We start from the raw sequence: 25,796 nt of genomic DNA, 5'->3' as shown, positions 1-25,796 counted from the left end.
CCTCTGTGTGTTCGTCCTCTGTGTGTTCGTCCTCTGTGTGTTCGTCCTCTGTGTGTCCGTCCTCTGTGTGTCCGTCCTCTATGTGGCCGTCCCCTGTGTGTGTTCCTCTGTGTGTGCGTCCTCTGTGTATGCGTCCTCTGTGTGTTCGTCCTCTGTGTGTTCGTCCTCTGTGTGTTCGTCCTCTGTGTGTTCGTCCTCTGTGTGTCCGTCCTCTATGTAGCCGTCCCCTGTGTGTGCTTCCTCTGTGTGTGCGTCCTCGGTGTGTGCGTCCTCGGTGTGTGCGTCCTCGGTGTGTGCGTCCTCTGTGTGTGCGTCCTCTGTGTGTGCGTCCTCTGTGTGTGCGTCCCCTGTGTGTGCGTCCCCTGTGTGTGCGTCCCCTGTGTGTGCGTCCCCTGTGTGTGCGTCCCCTGTGTGTATGTCCCCTGTGTGTCCGTCCTCTATGTGTCCGTCCCCTGTGTGTGCGTCCCCTGTGTGCGCATCCTCTATGTGTCCATCCTCCGTGTGTGCGTCCTGTGTGTGTGCGTCCTGTGTGTGTGCGTCCTGTGTGTGTGCGTCCTGTGTGTGTGCGTCCTGTGTGTGTGCGTCCCCTGTGTGTGCGTCCCCTGTGTGTGCGTCCCCTGTGTGTATGTCCCCTGTGTGTATGTCCCCTGTGTGTCCGTCCTCTATGTGTCCGTCCCCTGTGTGTGCGTCCCCTGTGTGCGCATCCTCTATGTGTGCGTCCTGTGTGTGTGCGTCCTGTGTGTGTGCGTCCTGTGTGTGTGCATCCTGTGTGTGTGCGTCCTGTGTGTGTGCGTCCTGTGTGTGTGCGTCCTGTGTGTGTGCGTCCTGTGTGTGTGCGTCCTGTGTGTGTGCGTCCTGTGTGTGTGCGTCCTGTGTGTGTGCGTCCTCTGTGTGTGCGTCCTCTGTGTGTGCATCCTCTGTGTGTGCGTCCTCTGTGTGCGCGTCACCGGTGTGTGCGTCACCGGTGTGTGCGTCACCGGTGTGTCCGTCCCCTGCGTGTGCGTCCCCTGCGTGTGCGTCCTCTATGTGTGCGTCCCCTGTGTGTGCGTCCCCTGTGTGTGCGTCCCCTGTGTGTGCGTCCCCTGTGTGTACGTCCCCTGTGTGTGCGTCCCCTGTGTGTGCGTCCCCTGTGTGTGCGTCCCCTGTGTGTACGTCACCTGTGTGTACGTCACCTGTGTGTGCGTCCCCTGTGTGTGCATCCTTTGTGTGTGCGTCCCGTGTGTGTGCGTCCCCTGTGTGTGCGTCCCCAGTGTGTGTGTGTGTCCTGGGTCTCTGTGTTGGTGGCAGGTCAGGGCTTCTGTGACTTCTGCCCCCTCCGCCGCGGCCTGCATCCCTGGGGGCCACTGGACCGGGCACTAGCCGTGGACGTGTTACCCCAGACGGCCCGGGATGACCGGCGGCTGATCCTGTAAGACACAAGACAGCATTATCATCACAGAATCATAGAATTTACTGTGCAGAAGGAGGCCATTCGGTCCATTGAGCCTGCACCGGCCCTTGGAAAGAGCACTCTGCCTAAGCACCCAACCTCAGCCCATACCTCCACCCTTTCCCCGTAACCCCACCTAACCTTTTTGGGGCACTGAGGGCAATTTAGCATAGCCAATCCACCTAACCCGTACATCTTTGGACTGTGGGCGAAAACCGGAGCTCCCGGAGGAAACCCACGCAGACACGGGGAGAACGTGCAGACTCCGCACAGACAGTGACCTAAGTTGGGAATCAAACCTGGGAACCTGGAGCTGTGAAGCAATTGTGCTAACCACTGTGCCACCGTGCTGCCCGCCTGTATCATTAGACAGGCGGACGGGGGTGAGGGGGTGGAGTGGGGGGCTAGGATGAGGGTGTGGAGTGGGGGGCTGCAGTGAGGGTGTGGAGTGCAGGGCTGGGGTGAGGGTGTTGAGTGGGGGGCTGGGGTGTGGTGTGGGGGCTGGGGTGTGGAGTGGGGGTCTGGGGTGAGGGTGTGCAGTAGGGGAGGCTGGGGTGAGGGTGTGGAGTAGGGGGGGCTGGGGTGAGGGTTTTGGAGTGGGGGGCTGGGGTGAGGGTGTGGAGTAGAGGATTGGGGTGAAGGTGTGGAGTGGGGGGCTGGGGTGAGGGGGCGGAGTGGAGTGGAAGGCTGGGGTGAGGGGAGGGGAGTGGGGCACTGGGTGAGTGGAATGGAGGGCTGGGTGAGGGGAGTGGAGTGGGGGCTGGGGTGAGGGGGTGGAGTGGGAGCTGGGGTGAGGGGGTGGAGTGAGAGCTGGGGTGAGGGGGTGGAGCGGGGGGCTGGGGTGAGGGGGTGGAGCGGGGGGCTGGGGTGAGGGGGTGGAGTGAGAGCTGGGGTGAGGGGGTGGAGCGGGGGGCTGGGGTGAGGGGGTGGAGCGGGGGGCTGGGGTGAGGGGGTGGAGTGGGGGGCTGGGTTGAGGGGGTGGAGTGGGAGCTGGGGTGAGGGGATGGAGTGGGAGCTGGGGTGAGGGGGTGGAGCGGGGGGGCGGGGGTGATGGTGTGGAGTGGGGGAGTGGAGTGGAGTGGGGGGCTGGGGTGAGGGGGTGGAGTGGGAGCTGGGCTGAGGGGAATGGAGTGGGGGGCTGGGTGAGAGGAGTGGAGTGGGGGGGCTGGAATGGGAGCTGGGGTGAGGGTGTGGAATGGGTGAGGGGGTGGAATGGGGCAGTGGGGGGCTGGGGTGAGGGGAGTGGAGTGGGGGGGTTGGGTTGGGGTCTAGGGTGAGGAGGTGGAGTGGGAACTGGGGTGAGGGGGGAGTGGGAGCTGGGGTGAGGGGGGAGTGGAACTGGGGTGAGGGTATGGAGTGGGAGCTGGTGTGAGGGTTGGAGTGGGAGCTGGGGTGAGGGTGTAGAGTGGGAACTGGGGTGAGGGTGTGGAGTGGGAACTGGAGTGAGGGGGGAGTGGGAGCTGGGGTGAGGGTGTAGAGTGGGGGGCTGGCTGTGAGTGGAGTGGAGTGGGAGCTGGGGTGAGTGTGTGGAGTGGGAGCTGGGGTGATGGGGTGGAGTGCGGGGCTGGGGTGAGGGTGTAGAGTGCGGGGTTGGGGTGAGGGTGTGGAGTGGGAGCTGGGGTGAAGGTGTGGAGTGGGAGCTGGTGTGAAGGTGTGGAGTGGGAGCTGGGGTGAAGGTGTGGAGTGGGAGCTGGGGTGAAGGTGTGGAGTGGGAGCTGGGGTGAAGGTGTGGAGTGGGAGCTGGGGTGAAGGTGTGGAGTGGGAGCTGGGGTGAAGGTGTGGAGTGGGAGCTGGGGTGAAGGTGTGGAGTGGGAGCTGGGGTGACGGTGTGGAGTGGGAGCTGGGGTGAAGGTGTGGAGTGGGAGCTGGGGTGAAGGTATGGAGTGGGAGCTGGGGTGAAGGTGTGGAGTGGGGGCTGGGGTGAGGGTGTGGAGTGGGGGCTGGGGTGAGGGTGTAGAGTGGGAACTGAGGTGAGGGGGGAGTGGGAGCTGGGGTGAGGGGGTGGAGTGGGGGGCTGGGGTGAGGGTGTGGAGTGGGAGCTGGGGTGAGGGTGTGGAGTGGGAGCTGGGGTGAGGGTGTGGAGTGGGAACTGGGGTGAGGGTGTGGAGTGGGAACTGGGGTGAGGGTGTGGAGTGGGAACTGGGGTGAGGGTGTGGAGTGGGAACTGGGGGGAGTGGAGTGGAGTGGGAACTGGGGTGAGGGTCTGGCATGGGAACTGGGGTGAGGGTGTGGAGTGGGGGGCTGGAGTGAGTGGAGTGGAGTGGGAACTGGGGTGAGGGTGTGGAGTGGGGGGCTGGGGTGAGTGGAGTGGGAACTGGGGTGAGGTTGTGGAGTGGGGGGCTGGGGTGAGTGGAATGGAGTGGTGTGGGGGGCTTGGGTGAGGGTGTAGAGTGGGGGGCTGGGGTGAGTGGAGTGGAGTGGGAACTGGGGTGAGGGTGTGGAGTGGGGGGCTGGGGTGAGTGGAGTGGAGTGGGAACTGGGGTGAGGTTGTGGAGTGGGGGGCTGGGGTGAAGGGGTGGAGTGGGAGCTGGGGTGAGTGTAGAGTGGGGGGCTGGGGTGAGTGGAGTGGAATGGGAACTGGGGTGAGGGTGTGGAGTGGGGGGCTGGGTGAGGTGGTGGAGTGGGAGCTGGGGTGAGGGTGTAGAGTGGGAACTGGGGTGAGGGTGCGTAGTGGGAGCTGGGGTGAGTGGAGTGGAGTGGGAGCTGGGGTGAGTGGAGTGGAGTGGAGTGGGGGGCTGGGGTGGAGTGGTGGCTGGGTGTGAGTGGAGTGGAGTGGGAGGTGGGGTGAGGGGGTGGAGTGGGGGGAATGGGTTGAGGGGGTGGAGTGGGGGCTGGGGTGAGTGGAGTGGAGTGGGGGTCTGGGTGAGGGTGTAGAGTGGGGGGCTGGGGTGAGTGGAGTGGAGTGGGGGGGGATGGGTTGAGTGTGTGGAGTCAGGCAGGGGAGTCTCACTTGGTGGTGCGCCTCCGACCTGGCAATCGGCAACCTCCCGGTCCTCGGGTCCGCCTGCGAGGTCCAGTGCCCTCAGCTCATGGATGGTGAGGGGGTACAGTATGGGTGGAACCCCTCTCATTCTTTCCAGCTCTCTGTGGTTGTGGGCATTCTTATCCTGGGCGGGGGGGGGGGGGGGAGAAACAACCATCAGTGTTAGGCGGTCCGACGCATGCAGCGCAGCTGTTGGGTATATGATGGCAAAGGGCACAGGGCACCTGACCAATGCGGCTGGCATGAGTGGGTACAGCCCATGTGGGTCAGGGAGTGGGTTGTGTCGTCCTCTTGCGGGGGTTCACGTCTGTGGGGGGTAGAGAGGGTGGTGCCAGGGGCACGTTGCTGGGTACTCACCGTGGCTGCCCTCGTTAGGTCTTGCAGCTTTTTGCGGCACTGTTCGCCAGTCCATGGGGTCTGCACCACGGCGCTGACGGCCTTGTCACCCTCCCTCCATATATGCTGGAGTGTGTTGCGGTCAGGTCCGGGGTACAGGACCGCCCTCCTCTCCTCCACTGGCGGGTGATGGCCATCTTGCTCTTGCGAACGTCGGCAGTGTGCGCCGCTCGCGCAACTTATGGGACGCAGCCCGCGTATCCGACACCGGTCTGGGGGCGCTCCCCCTGCGCTGCTCGCGCCGCCCGTGCTGGCCCCTTGTGCGCCACAGGATCGCTGCTCCTAGCGGCCCGCTGATGCCGTCGTAAAACACGCCTGTGGAAAGCACAGACTCTATTGAGACTCAAAAAAAATCAAGAACTGATCGGGATCTGATGGGTGCTTCCAAGCATGTACGATATGGTGGAAAGATTTCTTGGTCTATATGAAAAAAGCGAATAAATACAAATTTTATTGGGTAATTAATTTCCTTGTATTTTTCAATGCAGGTTGCTAATCGTATTGGATAGCTTTGAACGTGTGTGATAGCTTTGAGCATGCATGATAGCTTTGAGCAGCACATTTGATGCCGCTAACCATCTTCTATCATTTGATTGCATTTAATATCAAAGATGACTAAATGCTGCTGATCTGTGATTAAGCCCATTCCAAATTATAACATTTGATGTTAAGTGATCGCTGATAGTTTTTGAGCACATTGAATGCAAAAATGATGTCAACATTTCAGGTAGGGAAGTCAATGCCTGAGCTCCTGGCAGCTATCCACTGTGCCATAAACATTTAAGAAACCAGAGGGTGGGTAATGGTTAATGAGAACTATCTGCTGACCATTTGACTCATGGCTCCAGTGCACAACTCAGAAGCACACATGGACAGATGGATATAATGAGGACAATGCTATCAGATAAATGTCATCAAGCAGACCATTAGAGTGGGTGCTTAAACAAAATTCCCACTGCCTAAACAACTTGGAGAAGTTCTGCAGGACACTCCAGAGAGCATCTCACAATTCATCATAGTCTGATGAATCCTACACAACTCTACAATCATGAGGAAACAGCCCTTACCAAGGCATGTACAGGGAGCAACTCAGAGGGAGGAGGAAGAGCAGGACAACCAACATTCTGACTGGACTGTCTGTGATCAGCTTATCTGACTGTGGTTCCATTGAACACAATCCCTATTTCCCCGTCACCAACAGTCCCATAACTCAGCTTCCCTTCCCTTTGTTAATGACCATCACAATGCTCAGTTGGCCACAATGCTGAAATAAAAGAACCAGAAAACAAACATCCCAAATCAATTTCTCAATTAAACCAGCCAATATTCCATAATAAAGTCAACAAATCACTCTTTTGGATTCCCTTAGTGCCTGTCTTCCATGTACCTTTGCCTAGTGCTCCATTGCATTACTATCCAAATGGCTGAAACAAGCCTGATGCAAGACTGTTGATTGTCAATGGGGGAGACTGCAGATGGCCTTGGAGAATGACCTTGCTGGACAGCCTTGCACAGCTCTGGCCTTGGCGATCAGGCTTTGGACACCAGATGCTGGCATGGGTAGCATCAGGCTGGGTTGGTGCCTGATAGGGAGCAGCAAAGGCAATGGTGAAGTGACAAAAGTGGGGAATGAATGCTTTGATCCTAAGAGATAACAGCAGATTCATTAACACAGCACCGTTTCCACTACTTAGCCTTAACAATCCCAGCAATTATTTGCAGAGGACAAATTGCAACATTGCTTTGAGACCTTGCAAGCTACTCTTGTATCCCCAATTATGATGGCAACAGTCTAAGCATTCATGACAGCAAACTAAGCTTGCATGGTTTCAGTTTCAGTACTCAAGACATTCACAGAATCAATCAATTGTTACAGTGCGGGAGGATGCCGTTCAACACTTCATTGCGTGGCTGCTGCTTGTGTTGCAATGGAGGCTGATGCATCAGCCATCAGACGCCACATTATGGTTGGGTTCATGAGTGTAGTCATAAAGCTGGCCAGAAATTCCACACTGGAAAATAGGTTTCAAACTCCATGAAAAACCATACGCAATGTTGGTGCCAGACTCTTACATGCTCCTTGACAGTCACCACAGACTTTCTGACAGGCCTGCCACTGCACCGAGCATTTCTGTCGACATACTCATCAGTCTTTTTCTGATTGCTGCTCCATCCAAGTCTTCATCTGAGTCCTCTGAAGCAGAACTCAGGTGTGACCTTGCACTCCAGCATGCTGGCACCCACTCTGTCCTTTCCCCCAGCCCTGCTTGCAAGCCAGTGCTTCATCATGTACAAATCCCACTTCTAAAGTACACATAGTGTTTGTATCTAAACTGGTGGCTACAAGTGAGAGAGGAACAAGTGAAAGAGGAACAAGTGACAGCATCTCTTCATCATTAGTTTCTTCTCCCTTTACCACATCTCACTCTTGCACCACAATCTTTTATTTCAGCAATGTGGCCGACTGAGCATTGTGATGGTCAGTAACAAAGGGAAGGGAAGATGATTTATGAGACTTTGGTGACTGGGGATTGTGTTCACTGGAACCACAGTCAAGTAAGCTGATCACGGACAGTACAGGCAGAATGTTGGTTGTCCTACTTTTCCTCCTCCCTCTGAGTTGCTTACCATATATGGTGGCAGCTCTTGGACAAGACCCAAGTCACAAAAGCATGTTTGTAGTGAGTGAGCTGCAGAAAAGGAAGAAGAGCATACTTTGACTGTGAGGCTTCTAAATCAGAAGAAATTATGGGACAAGGGGCATGTGGGATATGAGGAGGAGGATTAGTTATGGGCATACTGTGATCTTCAGTGCTTTCAGCCCCATTGCTGGTCAAGGCTTTGTTCATGGCTGCTTCAATGATGACAAGAAAAGTCTCATCATCAGTGTCAGAACATGCAACCATGCCTGTCTATCACTGATTCAATGGTGCTGTCTGCAACTGTGCGCCTGTACGAGAGAAGGAAATGTATGTCAATTAGTGTAGTGCAATGTGTTTTGAGGATGTGCCTGTCATGGTGAAAAGTGGGCAATGTTTGCAAGTTGTGGAGCTTGGGTGTATGGCTTACAGCAGTGCTAGGTGAATGAGAGTGAGGTGAAGCTGCAAGTGTGAGCTATGAGTCGTGGTTAATAGATTGTTGGTAGTTAAATAAAGTGTTGTGCATTGAACAATGTGTGAGGACAATGGTTCAGTTGTAAGGACATGACATTTGAATATGCATTTGCTCACCTTTGCCATCCCTGCGAGCTACAAGGCCTCGGGGCTACACTGCCTGCATTGACCAACCTTCTCCCACTGCTTTTTAAAAAAAATTTAGAGTACCCAATTATTTTTTCCAATTAAGGGGCAATTTAGCGTGGCCAATCCACCCAACCTGCACATCTTTGGGTTGTGGGGGTGAAACACACGCAGACGCGGGGAGAATGTGCAAACTCCACACGGACAGTGACCCAGGGCCGGGATTCGGACCCGGGTCCTCAGCGCCGTAGGCAGCAATGCTAACCACTGTGCCACCGTGCTGCCCTTCTCCCACTGCTTTTGAAGTGTCAGTTTGGAGAGCCATCTGGTGCCCTGAGGATACAGAACCTCGCTCAACCTGTCCATCTCCTGCACTAAGAGCTCCTGTGCATTGTAGGAAACCTTGGAGTAAAATCTCTGTCAAATCGTACAACTCATTCAATCGTTCAACTCATTTCTATATTGAATTGAATTCCTGCACCTGATCCAGTCAAAATGTACCTTTCCTATCAGGTGAAGGCTGGCTTGAACTCATACTAACCTCTCATGATTTTGCATCTCATTCAACTGCAAGCTTAATACTGGCTGCATGCTGCAATCATGTAAATGGGCAGGCAACACAGTTTGCTTACTGCCTGCATTGGAAGTAATGGTCACAGGTTAGTCACATGATAATCCCTTCACCCATTTCCAGGCCTGATCAAATTTCTCAACCTTTCTTATGCTTATTGTGGTAATCACCACTGTTGTATATACCGCATACGAGGGGTATTACGGTAAGGTCCCTGTACTACAGGTACGGGGGTAGATCCCTGCCTGCTGGCTCCGCCCAGTAGGCGGAATATAAATATGTGGGCTCTCCGAGCTGCAGCCATTTCGGAAGCAGCTGCAGGAGACTACACATCTCTGCGTAATAAAGCCTCGATTACACTCTACTCTCGTCTCATCGTAATTGATAGTGCATCAATTTATTACGCAGAGATTTTACAACGATGGATCTCCGCATCCAGCCTGATCGCCTGCAGCTGCACCCTCAAGCAGACAACGCCAAGTCAGCCTTCGCACATTGGCTAACTTGCTTTGAAGCCTACATCGGATCTGTGACAGACCACCCTCAGAGGCACAGAAGCTCTAGATCCTTTACACGCGGCTGAGCTCTGATAACTTTCCTCTCATCCGAGATGCGCCGACCTATGCTGAGGCCATGGCGCTATTGAAGGAGAACAACACTCAGCGGACCAACAAAATCTACGCCAGGCACCTCCTGTCCACGCGGCATCAACTCCCCGGTGAGTCTGTGGAAGATTTCTGGTGTGCCCTGCACGCCCTGGTGAGAGACTGTGATTGCCAGGCTGTCTCGGCCGTTGAACATTCTGACCTGCTACTTAGACACGCATTTGTTACGGGCATAGGGTCGGCCTACATCCGCCAGCGCCTCTTAGAAGGGGCTACCCTCGACTCGTGGCGACCAAGAAACTAGCAATCTCGCTCACAGTCGCCTCACGCAATGTACAGGCGTATGCACCCGACCACACGGCCCACCCCTCCTGGGCATCGTGGACCCCGCCAGCGAACACCCCATCGTGGACCCCATCAGCGACCGCCCCCAGCCAATCCCAGGCCTGCGCCACGCGGCAGCCAACCAACCCCGGGGGACCCAAGTGCTACTTCTGCGGACAGACAAAACACCCCCGGCAGCGCTGCCCGGCGTGGAGCGCGCTTTGCAAGGCCTGCGGAAAGAAAGGACATTTCGCTGCTTGTGCCAGGCCCGCTCGATCGCCGCTATTGTCCCTGCGACCGGTAGGCCCCGCCATCTTCCTCGCCTCAGACAACGTGCGGCCCGTGGGCTCCGCCATCTTGCTCGCCTCACAACACGTGCGGCCCGTGGACGCCGCCATCTTCCCCGCCTCTGGACCCCTGCTCGTCGGCCACCTCATCGGGCCGCTCATCGCCTGCAACCGCTACCGACCAGCCGCGTCTCGCCTCCATCACGATCAACCAGTCCCGACCGCACAACCTCGCGACCGCGTTGAAGACCGTGAAGGTCGACGGGCGCAAGATATTCTGCCTCCTGAACTCCGGGAGCACTGAGAGCTTCATCCACCCTGATACGGTAAGGCGCTGCTCCCTCACGGTACACCCTATTAACCAGAAAATCTCCCTGGCCTCTGGATCCCTGTCTGTGATCTCACGACCCTTAAAGTCGACCCGCCTTCTCTGTTTGCAAACCTCACCCCGGATTGCAAACCCGTCGCCACCAGGAGCAGGCGGTACAGCGCCCAGGACAGGACCTTCATCAGGTCTGAGGTCCAGCGGCTGCCACGGGAAGGTCAAGGGCCGAAGTGGTAGTTGTGAAAACTGGGGAAAAAAACAGGATGGTCGTTGACTACAGTCAGACCATCAATCGGTACACGCAGCTCGACGCGTACCCCCTCCCATGCATATCTGATATGGTCAATCAGATTGCACAGTACCGGGTCTTCTCGGCAGTGTACCTAAAATCTGCCTACCACCAGCTCCCCATTCGCAAGGTGGACCGCCCGTACACCGCGTTTGAAGCGGACGGCCGCCTTTACCACTTCCTTAGGGTTCCCTTCGGCGTCGCTAACGGGGTCTCGGTCTTTCAACGGGAGATGGACTGAATGCTTGACTGGTACGAACTGTGGGCCAGCTTCCCGTACCTGGATAACGTCACCATCTGCGGCCACGACCAGCAGGACCATGACGCTAACATGTCCAAATTCCTCCACACCGCTAAACTCCTCAACCTAACCTACAACAGGGAGAAGTGCGTGTTCAGGACGAACTGATTAGCCGTCCTCGGCTATGTGGTCCAGAACGGAGTGCTAGGGCCCGACCCCGAACGCATGCGCCCCCTCATAGAACTCCCCCTTCCCCACTGCCCCAAGGCCCGTAAACGATGCCTGGGCTTCGTCGCACTACGCCAACTGGGTCCCTAACTATGCGGACAAGGCCCGCCCACTCATTCACTCCACCGTTTTCCCCGACGGCCGAGGCTCACCAGGCCTTCAATCGTATCAAGGCCGACATCGCCAAGGCCGCGATGCACGCGGTCGACGAGACGCTCCCCTTTCAAGTCGAGAGCGATGCATCAGACGTCGCTCTAGCCGCCACCCTCAACCAGGCAGGCAGGCCTGTGGCATTCTTTTCCCGCACCCTCCATGCCTCCGAAATTTGTCACGCCTCCTTCGAAAAGGAGGCCCAAGCTATCGTTGAAGCTGTGCGGCATTGCAGGCATTACCTGGCTGGCAGGAGATTCACTCTCCTCACTGACCAACGGTCGGTTGCCTTCATGTTCAACAACACACAGCGGGGCAAGATCAAAAATAATCAAGATCTCCACCTACAATTACGAGATTTTGTATCACCCCGGTAAGCTCAACGAACCCCCCGATGCCCTCTCCCGAGTTACTTGTGCCAGCGCACAAGTGGACGGACTCCGGACGTTGCACGACGATCTCTGTCACCCAGGGGTCACCCGCTTTTATCACTTCATAAAGGCCCGCAATCTGCCCTACTCCATCGAGGAAGTCAGGGCTATCACCAGAGACTGCCAGGTCTGCGCGGAGTGTAAACCGCACTTCTACCGGCCAGACCGAGCGCACCTGGTGAAGGCCTCCCGCCCCTTTGAACGCCTCAGCGTGGACTTCAAAGGGGCCCTCCCCTCCACCGACCGAAATATGTACTTGCTTAATGTGGTCGACGAATATTCCAGATTCCCCTTCGCTGTCCCATGCCCCGATATGATGTCTGCAACCGTCATCAAAGCCCTCAACGCCATCTTTGCTCTGTTCGGCTTCCCCACCTACGTCCACAGCGACCAGGGATCCTCATTTATGAGCGATGAGCTGCGCCAGTAGCTGCTCAACAGGGGCATTTCCTCGAGCAGGACGACCAGCTACAACCCCGGGGAACTGCCAGGTGGAGCGGGAGAATGGGACGGTCTGGAAGGCCGTCCAGCTGGCCCTATGGTCCAGACATCTCCCGGCCTCCCGTTGGCAGGAGGTCCGATGCCCTTCACTCCATTCGGTCGCTCCTTTGCACTGCGACTAACGAAACTCCCCATGAACGTCTCTTTGCCTTCCCCAGGAAGTCCACCTCCGGGGTTTCGCTCCCAACGTGGCTGGCAGCTCCAGGACCCGTCCTCCTCCACAAGCATGTGCGGCTCCACAAGGCGGACCCATTGGTTGAGAGGGTACAGCTACTTCACGTGAACCCGCAGTACGCCTACGTAGCGTACCCCAACGGCCGCCAAGACACAGTCTCCCTCAGGAACCTGGCACCAGCTGGGTGCCCACACCACCCCTCCCTGCCCTGGCGCCACCTTCCCTCCCCCCAGCGCACCCTACCATAGCCCCAGCTCCAGGACGATCCGTCCTCCCCTTGGTCCCACCCGGATGAAGATGAGGTCGATACGCTCCCGGAGTCACCGACGACCGAACCAACGCCGAAATCGCCACCAGAACTGTGGCGCTCGCAACGACGGATCAAGGCGCCCGATCGTCTGAATTTGTAAACTTTTCCTTAAAATGTTAAACACCTGAATGTAAATAGTTCTCCACCACCCCCGCTGGACTCTTTTTTAACAGGGGGTGAATGTGGTAGTCACCACTGTTGTATTGTATATACCGCATACGAGGGGTATTACGGTAAGGCCCCTGTACTACAGGTACAGGGGTAGATCCCTGCCTGCTGGTTCAGCCCAGTAGGCGGAGTATAAATGTGTGGGCTCTCCAAACTGCAGCCATTTCGGCAGCAGCTGCGGAATGCTACGCATCTATGCGTAATAAAGCCTCGATTACACTCTACTCTCGTCTCGTAATTGATAGTGCATCACTGATTGACAGGTTTCAGATGCTCAGACAGACACATAGATTTCTCAACCTACAATTGTTAAATGCCACAGTCAACTTTGTTATTTATTCACAAGTCTCCACGTTCTTCCCATGTCTGCGTGAGTTCCCATGTCTGCGTGAGTTTCTTTTGGATGCTCCGGTTTCCTCCCACAAGTCCCAAAAGACATGCTTGTTAAGTAAATTGGAAATTCTGAATTCTCCCTCTGATTACCTGAACAGCCACTGGAATTTTGCGACTCGGGGCTTTTCACAGTAACATCATTGCAGTGTTGATGTAAGCCTACTTGTGACAATAATAAAGATTATTATAAAAAATATATACATATTGGCATTGGAAGCAGTCCAGAGAAGGTCCATGAGATTGATCTTGGATATGAAGGGATTTTCTTAAGAGGAGAGGTTGAGGAGGTTAGGCCTGTACTCATTGGAGTTTAGAAAAATGGGGGGGGGGGGAATCAAGGGTTATGGAGATAAGGTAGGAAAGTCGAGTTGAGGATTATCATATTAGATCAGTCATGATCGTATTGAATAGCAGAGCAAACTCAATGGGCCGAATGGCCTATTCAGCTCCTACATCTGATGATCTTATTGTCTTATATTACAGCAAGATGACAAATGAGAGTCTCACATTTTGGCATAATTTGACCGTTTTGCCACAGAGGAAATTAGGGTGGGGGTTGGAGAGGGGCAGGGGGGAAGATGTAAGGATTGTGTTTTCAATTTTTTACAATTTTCTTGACAAGAACAAAGAGGAAAGGTAACTTAAATGCTTATTACAAAGCTTTGTTGTTTGCTTCAAATGTAATTTGCTGGCTTGTCTTAGCAACTGAGAGATAGCTCAGACTTATTATATGTGAACATCGGGATGAGGAGGCCAAGATGCAGTCAGTCAGATTTTTAAACATAAAACTACAAGGACAGTTAGCTGGTTAGCACTGTTGCTTCACAGCTCCAGGATCCCAGGTTTGATTCCCGGCTTGGGTCCTATGCGGAGTCTCACGTTCTCCCCGTGTCTGCTTGGGTTTCCTCCGGGTGCTCCTGTTTCCTCCCACATTCCAAAGATGTGCAGGTTAGGTGGATTGGCCTTGATAAATTGCCCTTAGTGTCCAAAAAGGTTAGGTGGAGTTACGGGGATACAGTGGCTTAACTGGGGTGCTCTTTCCAAGGGCCGGTGCAGACTCAATGGGCCGAATGAGCTTCTGCACTGTAAATTCTATGGTTCTATGACAGGCATTACTCGGCTTAGAAGAAGATCATAGAAGGATAGATAAGAATTACTTTGTTTAAGTCAAGCAAGACACGCACTGATAGCAAAGTGTAGTATGTTCATTATTTGTGTATTATTATGCAAAGACAATGTGTATTGATTGTACTGACTTAATTCAATCATAGTTGTTACCCAGTTGTGCATTCTTGCATGTTCTGTGAAATAAAAATAGCTAAAGGATTCATCTTTGACCTAATCTTACCAGGTGCTTCCCTGGTTTACAAGGCATAATTACATCTCCAGGGTATATTATCATGCAAGTAGATGGTGGGCAGTCTGCTCCAGCACATAAAGAGACAAATCCTCTTATAGGAATAAGTTATGCGACGGAGCCTTGTCATGATATTCAGGTAAACATCATAGCACATACATACTGATGGACAGATCAACGGACCAATCAACACACACACAACACCACAGCCAATCACAGGCAAGAGCATACACAGTACAAAACAGGGAACACGACACTTCCTGAGGATTCCAGCAGGAGACAGCTCAGGGCACAGAGCTCATAGCAAGCCACTCAGACACCCACCATATGCTGAGTGCCACTACAAGATAGTATTAGGAATAGGTCCACAGATTCTAGGGTCATGATCGAACCTCAGTAACCAGTTTACCACTGTAAATAAATGTTAGCAATAAAACTGAGTTGTACCATTCGCAACCGTGTTGGTTCGTCTGTGTAGCAGAGTACCCAACACATCATAATACCAGGAGTAACTGTGGGACCTACCTACGGATCCTCTGGAATCTGCAATCCTGCGCCATGGACACCATCAGCACACCGCAGCCGCTACAAGTCACTGGAAACCTCGGCGTTAATTGGAAGCTGTTCAAACAGCACTTCCAGCTCTTCCTGGAAGCCAATGAAAAGGATAGCGCTTCAGACACCAGAAAGATCGCCATCCTCCTCTCCACGGCAGGTCAACACGCCATCCATGTCTACAACTCCCTGGTGTTCGAGGAAGGGGAGGACAAGACCAAGTACAAGACGGTCCTTCTCAAACTCGACCAACACTTCAACGTCGAGGTCAACGAGAGTTTTGAGAGGTATCTCTTTCAGCAGCGCCTGCAGGGTAAAGATGAGCCCTTTCAATCCTTCCTTACGCATCTCCGTACCCTTGCGCAGTCCTGCGGTTACGACACCACCTACGATTCCATGATTCAGGACCAGATCGTTTTTGGTGTCACCTCGGGCACCCTACGCCAGCAGCTCTTAAAAATAAAAGGCCTCACCCTAGCCTCCGCAATCGAAGCCTGTGTCCTGCATGAAAACGTGACTAGCCACTACTCCCAATTTCAGGCGGCCGAATCGGTGCGGCAGGTGTCCTACGCGGCCGGATCGGTGAGGCAGGCGTCCTGCGAGGCCGAACGGGTCCAGGCGATCGAGTTCCTCCCGGCCCACGGCCCGGACGAGGGCGGCCATTTTGCGCGCTTTTCGAGGCCTCCAGCGTTTGTGCGCGCCAAAAACAACGTCGACACAGAGGGACGTGATGCGCAGGCGCGCTCGACGCAAGACCAAACTTCGCATGCACCGTGGCGCAACAAACGCCATGACGTCACGACGTGCGGCAACTGCGGAGCGGCACATTTAAAGAGGCAATATCCCGCAAGAAACCGACAATGCCTCCGCTGTGGCAAGATGGGCCACTACGCTGCCTGCTGTTGAGCAGCTCAACCTGCCAATGTTCCCCAATTCCGACAACCTCGCAGGGACGTGCGGACCATTCAGCCTCCTTACTACGAGTCGTGCCCAGATGATTTCCAGACCAGTGACACAGACGACCGGGACGCCTTCCGTGTTGCGGTCATTGATGGGAACAGGATGTCTCCAGCCAGGACCCATCAGCCGTTGCAAGTGAACACTGTCAATCCGGGTGATGAATGGTGTGTCACCCTAACGGTCAACTGATCACCGATAACATTCCGTCTGGACACTGGCGCCTCCGCCAACCTCATAGCATGGTCAGCCTTCTACGCCATGAAGGTCAGACCACCAATTCGGCCATCCCATTGCAAGATGGTCGACTACAATGGGAACGTTATCTCGGCTATGGGATCCTGCCAGCTCCAGGTGACACACAACACACACACGGCCACACTCTCATTCGAGATAGTCGGGTCATCAAAGGACTCCCTGCTAGGCGCACAGGCATGCAAGGTTCTCCACCTCGTGCAACGAGTCCAAGCTCTGTCTCCAGACGGCACATCTGACTTCCCGGATGCAGAGTTCAGCGCACAGCTCAAATCGCTCCTCGCCCACATCCAGGAGGCATTCGAGGGCATGGGGACACTGCCCTACACCTACAGAATTCGGCTCAAACCGGACGCCACCCCGGTCATTCACGCACCTCGCAGGGTCCGAGCGCCACTCAAAGACCGCCTCAAGCAGCAGCTGCAGGATCTCCAGGACCAAGGGGTGCTATCCCGGGTCACGGAGCCCACGCCATGGGTCAGCTCCATGGTGTGTGTTAAGAAGCCCTCCGGCGAGCTCCGGATCTGCATTGATCTAAAAGACCTCAACAACAACATAATGCGGGAACACTACCCCATACCCAAACGGGAAGAGATCACGAGCGAAATGGCCCGGGCTAAAATCTTTACAAAACTGGATTCCTCGAAGGGTTTTTAGCAGATCCAACTGGATCAGTCCAGCCGAAAGCTGTGCACCTTCAACACCCCTTTCGGCAGGTTCTGTTATAACAGAATGCCATTTGGCATCATCTCGGCATCCGAGGTCTTTCACAGGATCATGGAGCAGATGATGGAGGGCATCGAAGGGGTGCGCGTCTACGTGGACGACGTCAACATCTGGACCACCACACCACAGGAGCACATCAATCGTCTCCAGCGCGTCTTTGCGCGCATACGCGAAAACGGCCTGCGTCTCAACCGAGCCAAGTGTTCTTTCGGCCAAACCGAGCTGAAGTTCCTGGGGGACCACATTTCCCGGTCAGGGGTCCGTCCGGATGCAGACAAGGTCAGCGCCATTACAGCCATGCCGCAGCCGGCAGACAAGAAAGCAGTGCTATGCTTCCTAGGCATGGTCAACTTCCTGGGGAAGTTCATTCCCAACCTTGCCTCCCACACGACGGCTCTGCGCCACCTCGTCAAGAAGTCCACGGAGTTCCAGTGGCTGCCCACACACCAGAAGGAATTGGAGGAGCTCAAAATTAAGCTCACCACAGCCCCGGTATTGGCGTTTTGCGACACATCTCGTGACACTAAAATTTCGACTGATGCCAGCCAGTCCGGCATTGGGGCGGTACTCCTACAGCGGGGTGACACTGAGTCATGGGCCCCGGTCGCCTATGCCTCGCGGGCCATGACCCCCACAGAACAGCGCTACGCGCAGATCGAAAAGGAGTGCCTGGGTTTGCTGACCCGAATAGACAAGTTCCATGACTATGTGTATGGTCTCCCCCAGTTTACCGTTGAGACTGACCATCGCCCCCTGGTCAGTATCATAAATAAGGACCTGAACGAGATGACCCCTCGCCTCCAGCACATCCTACTTAAACTCAGTAGGTATGACTTCCAACTGGTCTACACCCCGGGAAAGGACCTTATCATTGCGGATGCCGTATCCAGAGCAGTGAGCACACTGCCCGATTCGGAGGGATTCATCTGTCAGGTCGAAGCGCAGGTGACCTTCACATCGGCAAATCTGCCAGCTGACGACTCCAGTCTGGCCCATATTCACCGGGAAACTGCGGCTGACCCCCTTCTACAACGGGTGATGCGCCACATGACAGGAGGGTGGCTCAAAGGACAGTGCCCGCAGGTCTACAATGTCCGAGACGACTTGGCCGTCATTGATGGTGTCCTTCTAAAGCTGGACCGGATTGTGATTCCGCACAGCATGCACAAGCTGGTCCTCGACCAACTACATGAAGGCCATCTGGTGGTCAAGAAGTGCAGACGGAGGGCCCGAGAGGCGGTATACTGGCCGGGCATCAGTGATGACATTGCCAATATGGTGCTCAACTGCCCCACCTGCCAAAGGTTTCAACTGGCGCAGCCTCCTGAGAGGCTTCAGCCCCATGAGCTGGTGACGTCCCCCTGGGCGAAGGTGGGTGTGGACCTTTTTCACACGCTCGGCAGGGACTATGTAATCGTCATTGATTACTTTTCAAACTATCCAGACGTCATACGCCTGCACGATTTAACATCGTCCGCTGTCATCAGGGCCTGCAAAGACACCTTCACTCGCCACGGCATTCCGATTACTGTCATGTCGGACAATGGGCCCTGTTTTGCCAGCCAGGATTGGTCATCCTTTGCTGCTTCGTATGGCTTCACACACGTGACGTCCAGCCCTTTGCATCCCCAGTCCAATGGAAAGGCGGAGAAGGTCGTTCACATCGTCAAGCGGCTCCTCTGCAAGGCTGCTGCTGCCGGATCGGATTTCTGCCGAGCCCTGCTGGCCTATCGCTCGGCCCCACTAGCCACTGGCCTCTCACCAGCCCAGTTGTTGATGGGTCGCGCCCTGAGGACAACTGTGCCATCGATTCTGGTACCCACAACCAACCATGCTCCGGTACTACACAGAATGCAACAGCAGCGCGTTCGCCAGAAGATTGCATATGACACACGGGCAACTGATCTTCCCGCCCTGGCGCCTGGAGACGACATCCGCATCCACCTACCAGAAGGTGGCTGGTCAGCACCTGCCGAAGTTCTCCAACGCGTGGTTCCCCGCTCGTTCCTGGTTCGCATGCTAGATGGCTCCATTCATAGGCGCAATCGCAGGGCTCTTCGCCTACTTCCACGCTCGCTACAGGAACTTACACCGACACCGCGCCCTCCTGTTGTTCCTGATATCGACTTCGTGGAGCTTCCTGCCACCATGCCCTTTCCGTCGTCGCCTGTGGCCAGGCCCATTCCTCAGCCGGTGGATCCAGACCCACCCTTGAGGCGGTCAACCCGAATTCGTCGCCCACCTACTAGACTGGACTTATGAGCCTGTTTGTACATTGAACTCGTAATACCACTGTGTTAATATGTTTCTGTTCTTCCTTGTTACAGGAGTTTGTTTTGTCGTTCTACATATCCCCATTCTTTGTTTATGGTACAACCTCGTTGTTATGTTGCACCCAACATCGCCCCTTGTATATAGTTTAGCCCCATGTACATGCTGTAGATATTGCACACACACACATTCAGCTGCACTCAGTACACATCTCTATTTATAACCACATAGGCACATGTTCTTGTACAAAAGGGGGGATGTCATGATATTCAGCTAAACATCATAGCACATACATACTGATGGACAGATCAATGGACCAATCAACACACACAACACCACAGCCAATCACAGGCAAGAGCATACACAGTACAAAACAGGGAACACAACACTTCCTGAGGATTCCAGCAGGAGACAGCTCAGGGCACAGAGCTCATAGCAAGCCACTCAGACATCCACCATGTGCTGAGTGCCACTACAAGATAGTATTAGGAATAGGTCCACAGATTCTAGGGTCGTGATCGAACCTCAGTAACCAGTTTACCACTGAAATAAATGTTAGCAATAAAACTGTACCATTCCCAATCGTGTTGGTTCGTCTGTGTAGCAGAGTACCCAACACATCAAGCCTGAGAAAGTATCTATAGCACATCCAAATTTGTAACAGAGAGCAAGACTCCCTTTATTTTTACCTCGTTTTCTCATCACCTATTATAACCCCAATGGAGATCCCGGGATCAGGACCATACGGTTTCCCATGACCGCCCCAGAATATCAACTTCCCCTTTAAGGGGACAGGGCTTTTCCTTAACGAGGAGAGCCCAACTCGTATAAAAACCCCAGCCTGGGTGGGGGTCGGGGAAGGAGACCCTTAGGGGAGAGGTGAAGTTTTGGATTTGTATTGCAGTAAACTTTATTCTTAATTTCTACTTATCATCTATGCATTCTGCTTACCGCAGATTCAACATCGCCTAAGGACAGGTACCAATTATGAGCAAGAGGCCAGTCACTGCATCAAAATCCTGTAACTCACTAACAAGCCTATGGGTGTACCAATACCACATGGACTGCAGTGATTCAAGGCAGTAGCTGATCAGCATGAACATTTTTTTTTAAAAAAGGAAGCAACACAGGAATATAAAGTTCCAAGGAATGCAATTAAAAGTTGAATCAAAAACGAGAAAACATACATTTAAAAATGTGTCATGTTGCAACTTTCTCCCAACCTCAATGCAAAAGTAGTAGCAGAAGTATTTTCAAGTTTATGCTACAAACAGAACTTTGCTCATGACACACAATACTCTGGAGATTCAGGAACCCAAATGAAGTCTACTGATGCAGAGAGCCACTCCACAATTTTAATGTTGATGTGGAGATATTTGTATAAGTGGCAATCTTGAATTTAGCAGGACTTTCCACCACTTCACTGTGATCACAATCTAGTACCCGGATGCTTTTTGCATGTTTCTTCTTTAAATTAAGTTTTAACACGTCATTTTACCTCTTTATGAAATTGTACTAGTTGACTACCTTATCTAATACAGAAGTAACTTTTTTTTTTAATGTGAAAGAGTAACAGTTCTCAAGAATTGCCATCCATGAATTGGAAAAATGATTAAAGTTGCCATTGTGATTATCAATCATGATATTTCATAGACATAATATTCAGGATGCCCTGTTGGAACTGTCATGATAACCAAAGAGTAGCAGCATAAATATGGCACACTATATAAGTACAAAGATGAACAGATTGAGGGTCAATCACTTACTGCTTTGTAGGTTCTTTTCTGACCAGCATGTTTTCGGGATTTTTCTCCATTTACTCCTATCTCAACGTGCATTGAGTAAATAATATCAAAAAAATCTTCAACCACTGCGACCCGCTTTAAAGACTGCTTCTCTGTTGTACTGAGTCCATCCTGTGAATCCACAAAAGAAGTCTTGTTCAAAATATTTACACTGGGTGAACACAAGTCTGAACAGCAAAAAGTACAGTCCATTAAAAGGTTTAGATTTACTGTACAACTTTAACTAGAATGTTAACATCCAACAGAAGTCATGTTTTCAACAACTGAAGTAAAACAAAAATTTCATTGAAATTAATTTTTAAATTACTTTTTTCTTGTACAGAACTTAATATCTCAATACAATTGACAACACAGAAAATATAAACCGGCATACTCTGTCCAAAAACAGAACTTTTCCAAAAGAGGATTACAATTACAGTGTGATAGGCTACCCCAACTTATGAATTAGAGTGGGGAGTTCACCCAAGGTCCAAATCATCATTCTTCCCTCAACAAAACATTTTCAAAAATAGGTCACCTGCTCCTTCTTCTCAGGTCTTGTTTGTGGGGCTTTGCTGCAAACTGGCTGATGCTTACAAATGATTATAATTCTGAAATATTTTATTGCTGTGAAGAGCTGAGGTTTAATAAAGTTACATAAATGCAAATGCTTTCTATACACCAATTTTTGATTTTTCTGTTCAATTTCATGGAATGGTTGCAATACAGAAGGAGACTATACAACCCATCAAATTAAACTCTCTGTAAGAGCAACTCAGTTAGTCCCACTCCCCTGCCTTTTCCCAGTAGCCCTGCAAATTTTCCACCCTCAGATATTTATCCAATTCCCTTTTAAAAGCCATAATTGAATATGCTTCCACTGAACTATCAGGCAGTGCATTCTCGATCTAATCCATTCACTGCATAAAAAATACTTCCTCTTGCCACCTTTAGTTCTTTTGCCAATCACCTTAAATCTGTGTCCTCTGGTTCTCGGTGTTCTGGCAATGAGAACAATTTCACCCGATCTATTCTGTCCAAACGAGTCATGATTGTGAACACCACTATCAAATTTCCACTTGATCTTCTCTTCTCCAAGGAGAACAGGCCCAGCGTCTCCAATCTATCCGCATAACTGAAGTCCTTCATCCCTGGAACCATGCTTATAAAGATTTCCTGCACCCTTGCTAATGTATTCACATCCTTCCTAAAGTACAGTGCCCATAATTGGGCAGAGTACTCCAATTGGGGCCAATCCAGAGTTTTATAAAGGTTTACCATAACTTCCTTACTTCTTTATTTTATTCATAACACCCAAGATACTATGTGCTTTGTTAACAACTTTCTCAATCTGCCACCTATCATTTATGCACACTCCCACCAACCAACCCCACCCCCCAAGGTCCCTCTGTTCCTGCATCCATTTAGAATTGTACCCTGTATTTTATATTCTTCCGACAAAAATGAATCATTTCACACTTCACTGCATTCAATTTCATCTGCCAATTGCCCAACCCTTTCACCAGCCTGCCCATGTTTTCTTGAAGTCTATCAGTATCCTCCTCAAAGTTCATAATACTTCGAAGCTTGATATCACCTTTTTGAATCATGCCCTGTATACCCAAGTATATGTTATTAATATATATCGAACAAAAGAGTAGTCCTAATACAGAGCCCCAGGGAACCCCAACATTTACCACTACTCTCTACTTCCTGTCCCTCAGCAAACTCTGCATCCATGCTGCCACTCTCCTTTTTATTCCATAGACTTTGACTTTGTTGACAAGTCTGTTATGTGGCACTTTATCAAACATTGTTTAGAAGTTGTACAAGACTTTGGTAAGACCCCACATGGAATACTGTGTTCAGTTCTGGTCACCCTATTATAGGAAGGATATTGTTAAACTAGAAAGAGTGCAGAAGAGATTATATGGATGCTACGAGGACTTGATGGTCTGAGTTATAAGGAGAGGCTATTTAGGCTGGGACTTTTTCCCTGGAGCGTAGGAGGCTCTGGGTGATCTTATAGAGGTCTATAAAATAATGAGGAGCATTGATAAGGTAGACAGTAGACATCTTTTCCCAAAGGTAGAGGAGTCTAGAACTAGAGGACATAGGTTTAAGGTGCGAGGAGAGAGATACAAAAGAGACCAGAGGGGAAATTTCTTCACACAGAGAGTGGTGAGCATCTGGAAATGGCTGCCAGAGGCAGTGGTAGAGGTGGGTACAATTTTGTCCTTTAAAAAGTAGACAGTTACATGGGCAGGTTGAGTATAGGGGGATATGGACCAAATGCAGGCAAGTGGGACTAGCTTAGTGATGGAAACTGGGCGGCACGGACCAGCTGGGCCAATGGGCCTGTTTCCATGCTGTAAACATTTGTGACTCTATGACTCTCAGTCAATGCACAGTACATCATTTGCATTAATATCATCAACCATCAGTGTTATCTCATCAAAAAACTCAAGCACGTTACAAAGAACAAAGAACAAAGAACAAAGAAATGTACAGCACAGGAACAGGCCCTTCGGCCCTCCAAGCCCGTGCCGACCATACTGCCCGACTAAACTACAATCTTCTACACTTCCTGGGTCCGTATCCTTCTATTCCCATCCTATTCATATATTTGTCAAGATGCCCCTTAAATGTCCCTATCGTCCCTGCCTCCACTACCTCCTCCGGTAGTGAGTTCCAGGCACCCACTACCCTCTGCGTAAAAAACTTGCCTCGTACATCTACTCTAAACTTTGCCCCTCTCACCTTAAACCTATGCCCCCTAGTAATTGACCCCTCTACCCTGGGGAAAAGCCTCTGACTATCCACTCTGTCTATGCCCCTCATAATTTTGTATACCTCTATCAGGTCGCCCCTCAACCTCCTTCGTTCCAGTGAGAACAAACCGAGTTTATTCAATCGCTCCTCATAGCTTATGCTCTCCATACCAGGCAACATTCTGGTAAATCTCTTCTGCACCCTCTCTAAAGCCTCCACATCCTTCTGGTAGTGTGGCGACCAGAATTGAACACTATACTCCAAGTGTGGCCTAACTAAGGTTCTATACAGCTGCAACATGACTTGCCAATTCTTATACTCAATGCCCCGGCCAATGAAGGCAAGCATGCCGTATGCCTTCTTGACTACCTTCTCCACCTGTGTAGCCCCTTTCAGTGATCTGTGGACCTGTACTCCTAGATCTCTTTGACTTTCAATACTCTTGAGGGTTCTACCATTCACTGTATATTCCCTACCTGCATTAGCCCTTCCAAAATGCATTACCTCACATTTGTCCAGGTTAAACTCCATCTGCCATCTCTCCGCCCAAGTCTCCAGACAATCTAAATCCTGCTGTATCCTCAGACAGTCCTCATCGCTATCCGCAATTCCACCAACCTTTGTGTCGTCTGCAAACTTACTAATCAGACCAGTTACATTTTCCTCCAAATCATTTATATATACTACAAAGAGCAAAGGTCCCAGCACTGATCCCTGTGGAACACCACTGGTCACAGCCCTCCAATTAGAAAAGCATCCCTCCATTGCTACCCTCTGCCTTCTATGGCCTAGCCAGTTCTGTATCCACCTTGCCAGTTCACCCCTGATCCCGTGTGACTTCACCTTTTGTACTAGTCTACCATGAGGGACCTTGTCAAAGGCCTTACTGAAGTCCATATAGACAACATCTACTGCCCTACCTGCATCAATCATCTTAGTGACCTCCTCGAAAAACTCTATCAAGTTAGTGAGACACGACCTCCCCTTCACAAAACCGTGCTGCCTCTCACTAATACGTCCATTTGCTTCCAAATGGGAGTAGATCCTGTCTCGAAGAATTCTCTCCAGTAATTTCCCTCCCACTGAAGTAAGGCTCACCGGCCTGTAGTTCCCGGGATTATCCCTGCCACCCTTCTTAAACAGAGGAACAACATTGGCTATTCTCCAGTCCTCCGGGACATCCCCTGAAGACAGCGAGGATCCAAAGATTTCTGTCAAGGCCTCAGCAATTTCCTCTCCAGCCTCCTTCAGTATTCTGGGGTAGATCCCATCCGGCCCTGGGGACTTATCTACCTTAATATTTTTTAAGACACCCAACACCTCGTCTTTTTGGATCACAATGTGACCCAGGCTATCTACACCCCCTTCTCCAGACTCAACATCTACCAATTCCTTCTCTTTGGTGAATACTGATGCAAAGTATTCATTTAGTACCTCGCCCATTTCCTCTGGCTCCACACATAGATTCCCTTGCCTATCCTTCAGTGGGCCAACCCTTTCCCTGGCTACCCTCTTACTTTTTATGTAAGTGTAAAAAGCCTTGGGATTTTCCTTAACCCTATTTGCCAATGCCTTTTCATGACCCCTTCTAGCCCTCCTGACTCCTTGCTTAAGTTCCTTCCTACTTTCCTTATATGCCACACAGACTTCGTCTGTTCCCAGCCTTTTAGCCCTGACAAATGCCTCCTTTTTCTTTTTGACGAGGCCTACAATATCACTCGTCATCCAAGGTTCCCGAAAATTGCCGTATTTATCTTTCTTCCTCACAGGAACATGCCTGTCCTGTATTCCTTTCAACTGACACTTGAAAGCCTCCCACATGTCAGATGTTGATTTGCCCTCAAACATCCGCCCCCAATCTATGTTCTTCAGTTCCCGCCTAATATTGTTATAATTAGCCTTCCCCCAATTTAGCACATTCATCCTCGGACCACTCTTATCCTTGTCCACCAGTACTTTAAAACTTACTGAATTGTGGTCACTGTTACCGAAATGCTCCCCTACTGAAACATCTACCACCTGGCCGGGCTCATTCCCCAATACCAGGTCCAGTACCGCCCCTTCCCTAGTTGTT

General features: G+C 51.9%; 1 protein-coding gene across 3 annotated transcripts in view; it reads right to left on the bottom strand.

Annotated features, from left to right (window-relative positions):
- LOC140385559 (nucleolar protein 4-like) overlaps positions 1 to 25,796 on the bottom strand; it is a 635,493-nt gene that overhangs the window by 591,272 nt on the left and 18,425 nt on the right. For all 3 annotated transcript variants that reach the window (XM_072467836.1, XM_072467837.1, XM_072467835.1), the window contains one exon: positions 20,933 to 21,082. In XM_072467836.1, the coding sequence (XP_072323937.1) occupies positions 20,933 to 21,082 (150 nt within the window). The remainder of the gene's footprint in view (positions 1 to 20,932; positions 21,083 to 25,796) is intronic.

The sequence above is a fragment of the Scyliorhinus torazame genome, chromosome 11, assembly GCF_047496885.1.
Source record: "Scyliorhinus torazame isolate Kashiwa2021f chromosome 11, sScyTor2.1, whole genome shotgun sequence".
Lineage (NCBI taxonomy): Eukaryota > Metazoa > Chordata > Chondrichthyes > Carcharhiniformes > Scyliorhinidae > Scyliorhinus > Scyliorhinus torazame.
Note: the sequence above shows the minus strand (reverse complement) of the source record. Positions and strands in the feature narration are given on the sequence as shown.